The sequence below is a fragment of the Perna viridis genome, chromosome 8, assembly GCF_037379345.1.
Source record: "Perna viridis isolate PV_CMFRI_1.1 ecotype Kerala chromosome 8, ASM3737934v1, whole genome shotgun sequence".
NCBI lineage: Eukaryota > Metazoa > Mollusca > Bivalvia > Mytilida > Mytilidae > Perna > Perna viridis.
In genome coordinates this window covers 8991691-9001212 of record NC_142452.1, presented here as the reverse complement: position 1 = coordinate 9001212, position 9522 = coordinate 8991691, and the positions used below count along the sequence as shown (strand labels likewise).

General features: G+C 33.4%; 2 protein-coding genes across 2 annotated transcripts; both read left to right on the top strand.

Moving 5' to 3' along the window:
* The first annotated feature begins 1833 nt into the window (after positions 1-1833).
* On the top strand, positions 1834-2868 carry LOC148609209 (uncharacterized). Its single transcript, XM_088541262.1, has one exon. It carries the CDS (start codon positions 1834-1836, stop codon positions 2866-2868), a length of 1035 nt encoding a protein of 344 aa, XP_088397388.1.
* Positions 2869-5196: 2328 nt separating this feature from the next.
* Positions 5197-7233, top strand: LOC148609208 (dual specificity protein phosphatase 3-like). The gene is made up of 3 exons (XM_088596449.1): positions 5197-5489; positions 6460-6683; positions 6870-7233. The coding sequence occupies exons 1-3, from the start codon at positions 5365-5367 to the stop codon at positions 7085-7087; spliced, it is 567 nt and encodes a 188-aa protein (XP_088452575.1). The 5' UTR covers positions 5197-5364; the 3' UTR covers positions 7088-7233.
* Positions 7234-9522: the final 2289 nt, after the last annotated feature.

Sequence of the window (9522 nt, the reverse complement as noted above, 5' to 3'; positions counted from 1 at the left end):
AGGTTTAAAAGTAAGTTTATTGTTCTAAATCCAAAAATGGTGTTTATTATGAATGTCCACTAATTATAACATCATTAATTGGCTCGAATATTTTGATAAATGGTAAGCAGCTTTATATCAACTCTGAAGACCTCGACTGTCTATTTGCTCTGTTTGCATCTTTGGCACAATGAGAGTGATTTTATAATTGGTATACATATGGCTTTGGCATAAGAAGTTTCATTATTAGAATAGCCGTTTGATAAACATAACATGTTACCTCTTCGTTGGAGAAAACTGTTGGAATATGAGAACTCATTGATACATACAACAAGGAAAACATTTGTAATGCCATGCAACAAACACATGATTTAGTCTGAAAAAGACAATACCTGACTAGTTCAGTGACTCCCTGTCTTACATAATATTCAAGGGATCATCGAAAGATTGGTTTGATCTCAGCTTGTTGGATTTAATTAACAAGTTGAAACTTTGTGAAAACGCTGTCCAAGCCAATTAAGCAATTCAATTATGAGCAATTTTCATTTTAATCCTTGGAAGTAAAAAGAGAACAAGAAAATCTTGATTACTGGGAGTGAATATGATTAGAAATATTATCCCAGCAATATTCTGATAAAATTTTAAGATTGTTTAAAATATGTATTACGGCAACAATGAAGAAGGAAAAAATGGCAGAATTAAAGTATGCATTTGTTGGAAAAATATTGAAAAATATGGTCCATTTAAAATCAGTGTAAAAGATGTATGATTATCTATAACAATATGATGACCCATGTTCCTATATTGGGTTTGCTGAATAAAGTTTGTATATATTATTCTCCTCAAGGGTCAGACATCACAAAGATTGTGTGACAATAGATAATCAATATCAATACTCGTTGTTTTATTTAAGATAATGTGTATTGGCCTTGAAGCACAGGTATCAAAACAACGGGCCAGTGGAAATAAATTTAAAAGTTGAGAAAAGCATAGAGAAGGAACGCGGCCGTTCATGATTCTAGTTTGAATATATTTCATATTAATGATTCCTTCATCCGTTCACATTAAATTCACATTTCTTTTTAACTATAACTGCACTGGAAAACTTGACTAAAGCGCTGAAATAATATTGTATTATCTTAATTCAAAGTAATCATATACAGAATCGAACTTCAGTCATTTTTAAAAATACGCAAATATACACACACGTTACCGAAACATTAAATAATACTGGGAGTAAGGTTTAGTTTTCTGTCAGTATAAGTTTGTTTTTCATCTTTTATGTATCCTGGTAGTCTTATTGATGTTCCTGGTAGTGTCATCAAGCTACAAACCACAAATAAGTTTTTAATAAATATCTTGTATCTGGTTTATTTTTCTTCCCATATAAATTTTAAAAAATAACCACATTGCAATTTTCCATGCTTCTTGAATGCAATTTATCTTTCTTTGGGCAAGCCTGAATATGAAAAAGACTTTAAACCAAAGTATTGTTGCTAGAACTATTCTAAACATTACGACTACAATCTGTAATTTATGATTTTTTTAAACAAATCTATTTGTGAACATTTTGCAAAAAACTTTGTAATTCAATTAGAATTTTTCATCTATCTTGATTAACGCTCACACTTTGTCAAAGGTTTCAATCAAAGACATAATTGGTTCGTCATTAATTGATTGACTTTATGCACGTGTAATCAGTGCTAACTAATGAAACTATGATTGCTCAATCTGAGCTATTACGTTTCTTCGTGGAGCCAATCCGTTTAATGAACATCGTCCAAGCTGACAGAATCTTCTCATATATATATACCCTGTCATTGCTCAAAGACATCATGACAAGTTTCACTCAAAATGGCAACAAACAGTTCTACTCCAGTCGATGCTTCAGACATTGATGTTATCGATTTGACACTTGGCACCAGTCTCTCAGGTGTTGTGGCAGCAACTATTCAAGATGTCGACGATACTTCCGAACTCGACCAGTATCTTGGAATCCCGGCCGGTGAACAATCTCCACCACTTCCAAGTCAGGCGTTCACACAACATGTAAATTACCAATCACCACCACTGGCTTCTGCCAGTGTCTACAGCTCATCATGTCTTTACAGTACACCTACTGTGACACCAGTCACCAAGCGCCGACCACAACCACTACAATCAGCATTTTACAGTCCTGCAGCAGACAACAGATTCAACGACTCACTATCAGGTCTACTTGGATCACCTATCCCAGCTAGTCCACTGACAACACCACTGTTCTCAAATCTACAGTATGCCATCGCTAAAGAATGCAAGACATCAGTTGGCTCTATGCCAGAATCTCTACTGGGCACCATGACAACCCAACCACAGCCCGATGTTTTCTATCGTGAACAACTGATCCAATCTAGGTTTATCAAATTGGAACACAGGCACCCCGAGGATGTCAAACAGTTGTCGAACTTTTATCGCTATCAAGCAGCCGTTGTCGAGACCGAGCGTTTTCGTTCACTCCACACACAACCTTACTCAGTTGACTACCAGCGTTCATTGAACCGTTACTTTGATACCCAACTTCATCAGATCATGGAAAGAGTCGAAAAAAGCCTGGCATTATTAGAGGAGTCAGCATGCACTAACAGTCAGCCTTCTATTATAACAACAGTTCGACCCAGGCCACAATTATCAAAGAAAGCAATCCGTCTGATGGAAGAATGGTACGAGTCTCATCTTGATCACCCATACCCGACAACCACAGTCATAGATCAGTTAGCTGCAAAGGGCAACATCAACATAGAACAGGTCAAAAAATGGTTCGCAAATAAGAGAAACAGGAACAACAACACTAGAACTCTGACAGAGATCGCCAGACAGAAGCGTCGTCGTGCCATGCAGAAAGTGCTGTAAGAAAATGCTAAATAGACTCTCCTCCAGTGCTATAATGTTATAATTGTTAAAGTTGTTTGTTAAAGTTTTGTACTAGTAATAATTTTGAAATAAACCGATAGAACATATATTTTTGCTTTTTAAATTTCAACGTTACTCGTCTTTGCACGATAAAACACCAATAAATGTACTATTCAACAAAAATGGTTTCTACGACATAATTCCTGTTCATAGATTCCTCAGTGCAGAAAAATCACACGAACTGAATTTAATCTCTTAATTTTTAATAAGAGTTGATAATACAACGAAATGCACACAAAAACCAGAACAAAAATACAAAATCAATGAAAATAGTAAAAATGAACAGAACAGTTTACTGCAAATCTCAGGCACATTATCAGTACTAGGTGAGACAGAGATATGAAAGATGTATGATATACGATGTGGCAAATAGCTAATATAATTTATAGTCACTACTACAACAAAAATAATAGGACATAACAGAAACTACTTGTAAATGTAGTTTGGGTCTACGAAAAAAAACAACACACAGTTGAAATAAATCTAACATTACAAATAGCAAGTCATACATATTAAAAAAAAAGGGGGGGTCTACTTGTAATATCTTCGTATATACTTTTATAATAACTTAAGGGGCTACTTGTAATATCTTTGTATATACTTTTATAATAACTTAAGGTTTTGATGACACAATCTTCTTAAAACACAAAAAACTAAAAATAATTATACGAGCGATCCTTTTTTTAAAACTCAATGATATTTATAATTCTATCAATCAACAATTTTCAGCTCATTTCCCATGTGTATAAATTGGATATTTCTCCTTTGCTTCTTTTTTCTTCAATTAAAAATAACACCCTTCTTTTTTTCAATTTTAACTGTTAACTGATATGTTTAAGGACATACACTTATCCCTGGATTACATTCTTTTGATTACCCTATAACCTTGGTTCCCTTGATTACTCTTTAATAAGCCTTTGTAGACCATAAATGTCCGGTTACAAAATAATTCTTCCAAATCATTTATAAAAGCAGCAAATAAGAAATGCAATAAATTCTCAGCTTTGCGTACACCCATTTTACAATTCAATAACTCTGAGCATTGCGCGTTTACTCTAACACAAGATTGAACTTTTTAATACATGTCATAAACTGATGAACATTTTTTCCCAGTAACATTACATTTTATTTGTTTTTTGCCACAGACCAACTTGCAAATCGTCTCGAATGCTTTTCTTCTAACCAATAAATATACAATATTTTTTTTTTCAGAAGAAATATAAAGTTGAATCAGAAAATATTTTTGACTGCTTATAGAGCGAAAAATATGGGAAAATTTTGCCGCCATTTTCCATAGTGCATTCAACAAAATTTGACCTTTCAATTTCTTAAAGCTGCATTAGCTGTCATTTTCGTAAATTTTTGTATCTGTTGAAATATGCCTGAACTTTGAACTATTTCTACTAAATTTTACTTTTCATGTATAATTTCATTCGATATCCATAAATAATGTGTGTTAAATACATATATTCATTGCCTTGCAAGACAAAATATCGACCTATATAAATCCGTATACATGTGACTTCTGGTGACCTTAATCCACGCATGTGCTGTAAAGGTCGCTTTAAAAAAAAGACTCTGATTGCAAAGCGAAAGTGGTTAATCAATGGCAAGGAAGACCGTCGGACTCAAGCCTTAAAAGAAAAAAGTTCGAATATTATGCAAGGATCCTCTTGAAATTTACGTATTGTGATATAATGTGGCACACATACGGTCAGCAACTGTCATTATTTATTTAAAAACAAATCAAGAAATAGATGAAATGGAACAAGACACGTGCTTACCTGTGAATCCGTCATCGTTATTTTTTTACCAAATATTTTTGACCCAGGTTAATTGTCCTGTCGGCAATCATCGGCAGTAGTGGCGAAAAATAATTAGATCTGTGCTATCGATCTTCTTTGATTAAAAAACGTTGTTTTCATAATATTCTGTAGGTATTTTCGACATTTATTGCTTCAATTGCATTACAACAAACTTATTTCATTTTATCAGCAATATTCAGTAGAAACCAAACTGAACAAATTTTTTTTTGATAATTTTAGGTGAAAATACTATGGAAATGCACAAACAAAATATCTGCGTTTTATCTTCAAGTGCCCACCCTATACACATTTTGCCTGATTCTTAAACAAGGAAGTACTTAATATTAATATTTTCCGGAGAAGATTCCGAAACCGTTCCGTTAATACTCTAACTTTTACTTTCGTTTTGTCTAGAAGGTACAAAACCAATGATTGTTTTTTTATTATTTCGTAGACAAGATAAGCCGGTTTCAAAAATTGGTTTAACATCAATAGTCTGTTGTTAACAACGGTCTTAATCAAGCGAAAGCGAAAAAATAAATATACAGCTTTGGTGTCGGAAGTTTTATATCTGAAAAACTCGAAAATTTTAAGATCCAGCTTGCAACTCTTGGCAGTCTTTGGTACTTCAATGGAAGAGGGGCCATGTTGTGTGGAGGACTTGGAAAACATCATAACAGCAGAGACAGGAGGTCTAACTATGTTACCGTCCAATGCATTTGATGAGGTGTACCCCAACTTATACATTGGAGAGGCGTAAGTCTTATTTGTTTAAAGAATGGGTCTAATATCTAGTTCTTTGGTTTATTTTGATAGAATAACCCCAATTCATTTTTTTTATGATTAATATAGCATTTATTTAGCACAAAAAGAATCTCAAAAGCCAAGGACATGTTGTATTTAACATGGTATTAATTGGAATTATTTAGGATTGTAGAAAATGAGTATGTAAGTTGTTTTTTGGGGTAGGTAAAAAAAAGCATGAAAAAGTTGACTTTCTAATTGACAACTTCATGACAAACTCTCATCGCCTATAGTACTGTATTCATTTTGTACAAGTATCAAGATCTTCTGAAAACAGGGTAATCAGATTCTGTATAAACATACAAACCTTTGAGCTAATCTTCCTTTATGCAGTGGAGGATCCAAAGGGGGTTGCAGGTGGTTGGCACCCCTCCTTTTTATTGGAAAATTTGTCATTTTCATGTGTTAAAATGACAAAAGATGGTAAATAATATCCTAGCACCCCCCTTTTTCCGAAGAATCCTGGCTGGCACCCTTCCATTTCAAAGTAACTGGATCCACTCCTGCTTTATGAAAATCTTAGCATTCCTCTTTGTTCATGGCTGGCCTTGAACTGACATTTTTCATCCTGGTGGGGTTGTTGTCTATTTGACATATTCACCATATCCATCCTCCTTATATATGATACCTGTGTGTAAAACTTCTTCAAAAACCATATAAAAGATCAGGTGTTGTCACACTTGGTACACACCTAGACCATCTATGTTTATACATTCACCCCACCCCACAGCCCTGATGCCTTAGTTTACATTTACCAACCTTATACCCTCCAAAAATTTCAATTTTCTGCAAAATCCGACTGCATTTTTGAGTGAGGCCATTTTAACATTTTGCCTTTCCCCTTTATTTCACCATTATCTTAATGTTCCATTAATGCATTTTTTGTCTTTATCATTGAGTACATTGTTTTTAAAACTTTTAGGTCAATAGCCTTGAGCAGAATTGGTCTACGTAACCTTGGAATAACACATCTTCTCAATGTTGCTCAGGGAAAGTCCAACTTCCATGTGAATGCAGATGATGTGATGTACAATAAAGTCAACATTCAGTATCTAGGAATTGAAGCTACTGATCATATGAACTTCGACCTTTCAGTTTTCTTTGAAAAAACAACTGAATTCATAGAAAAAGGACTAAGCAGTGGAGGTAAAGTGAATGCATGTACTTAGGAATAACTTACAATTGAGCTTAGAGTTATACCCCTTGCTACCAATCATATTATTTTGACCTTCTTTTTATGAACGGAAACAATATTCCAATATATATACTTGGAGTTTCAAATGAAATATTTTGTTAGTGAATGATCAAACAAATCGTTTTTTCTAACTGCAGGTAAAGTGATGGTGAACTGTAAGCAAGGAGCCAGTAGATCAGCCACACTTGTTCTTGCTTACCTAATGATAAAACATCACATGACAGCTAAACAAGCTGTTAGGATTGTAAGAGCAAAAAGAGAAATAGCACCAAATGAAGGGTTTCTTCAGCAACTGTGTGATTTATATGTATCTTTGAAGAAAGCTGGACATTATAACATTCCTGCAACTTCTTAACTATCCTATATTGAATATTTATGTCCAAGCCAAACATAATTTTCATCTTTTTTTATTCTTGAAAAATGGGTGAAGTGATATTTATCAGTATCGTTTTGTTTCAGGTTCTGGTTCAAGTTGGTCTTTTTTTCTTGAACATGGTAATGTAACAGGCAATCTGTTCTTTTGATATTTGTATTCATGTATATTTTTCATGTTAAACTTTATATGGGATATATTTGTGCAATTCTCAATTCTGCTATTTTAAAATAATATACTTTACTTTTTGTGATATTTTTAACATGGATCGTTTAATAAAACTACTTAAAAAATATGGATTTCTACCTGTACCTTTATGAGTTAGACCTAAATATTTTTTGTTTGCACAATGTTCAGGGTTATATAGGTAAACAGTTTTAGTTTACAATGTTGATACAGTGTGATCAAAGATAGTTAAATTTGACTTATTATTTTTCTTCTGAGCAATATTATTTTCAATAGACTAACTGTGATGTCATTTATTGATCCACACTTGTTAATACTAAATAAGACTTTGACAATGAACAAAGTTCTGCTACAGGGTGCTTTCATGTATCACTTTGTACCTCATTACCTCAAAAACAGTAAATGATGGAGTAAATTTGCTATGCATACTTCTTAAAGCTCTTGTATTAAGACAGGAGTAAATTTGCTAAGTACATGTAAAGGCAGGGATTTTCATGAGGAATCGTATATAAAAACATTTTCAAAATCACACCAAAAATAAACAAGAGGCTCTTGAAGAGCCTGAATTGCTCACCTGACAAACCATACCCTATTAACTTTGTAAGTAAAGATATCATGCTTTGTTATGTTTGACAAAAATTGCTGAAGAAGAGCATATATTGAAGAATGCTGTAAGTTCAAAAGAGTACCTAAGGCACTGTAAATGTTGGAAATGCCTTCAAAGTGTATACCCCTATGTCCTGTTATTCCAACAGGGACATTACTGCAGTATAGATTTGCTGAAAAAGATCATAAAATGAAGTTAAACCACAGCTATCCAAAATTTTCATCATCACCATTCATATCAGGAGACCATGTTTACTATATAAACCAATTATCATTGAAATCAAAGCAAGTATAAAAATTAGCAGAAAAATGGCCGCCAAGAAAAATCTATTGTCATCACCATTCAACCTAAAACACCAAGTTTCCTTAAGATGGAATCTGAGCAACTGGTGAAAATGGTTTGAAAATGGCCACCTAAAAATAAATTCTATACTGCCCATCAACCCAGAATATCATGTTTATCTGATGGGTAGCTTTCACTTTTTATTATTCTTCTATAGTTGAGGGAAAAAAGGCAAAACAAGCATTTCAACCCCTGTGTTCAGTTTTTTAGTAACAAAGGCCATGTTGTTTGACATTAAAAGTTTTATATGATCAGTTTATGGAGGAATCCCTAATAAAAATTATGCCAATTTTAATTAAATTTTGTTGCAATTGGTTTCAGAGAGAGTTGCACACATTAAAACGACAAAAAAATCTGCTTTATGGGCCATATATCGTACAACAGGCAACAATTCATTTTGTAAATTTTGGCAAAGGTCCGTCTGCTGATGGTGAACAATATTACTTACCATCAGAATTTGGCTGAATTCAACGGTTTTCGAGTTATTTGCAAAAAGCTGTATTTCAACCCCTTTGTTCTATTTTTATTAACAGTGGCCATGTTTTTTCATCAATCAAAAATACAAACTGTCACTTTGTGCAGGATACTCTAAAAACAGTAATACCTACTTTCATTGAATTCTGTATAGTAAAAAATGAACTTTTTTTATTACTCATCTGATTTTGAAAATTTTATTAGATTCCTAATGGAAATCCCTGCCTGCATTTAACGATCAATTTTCAGATCTCTCTTACGGTTTTAGAGTTACACAGGGTCAAAGGGGGCCATCCCCCAAAAAATCTACTTTTTAGCTCACCTGGCCATCGTCGTCGTCATTAACAATTCTTCAAACATTTTCTCTTCTGAAACTACTAAATGGATTTGGATGAAACTTAATATGATTGTTTTTTGGAGTATCCTGCACAAAATGACTGTTTTCATTTTTAATCTGTTAAAAACATGGCCGTGATTACTAAAAATAGAACATAGGGGTCAGACAGCAGTTTTTTGCATATATCTCCAAAACCGTTAGGTTTAACCGAACTCTGATGCAATTAAAAATGTTTAGCATGATGAAATCTATCTGTGATGTAATTTCGGTGAAGATCTGTCTACCCATGTTGGAGTTATAGCCCTTTTTGGTGTTTTTTGCTGTTTTTGATGTTATTACTTCAAAAAATCTTCTCCTCAGAAACTACTGTACAGAATTCAATGAAATTTGGTATTACTGTTTTTTAGGGTATCCTAAACAAAATGACTGATTGGATTTTTGATCAGTGAAAGAACATGGTCGCCGTTATTA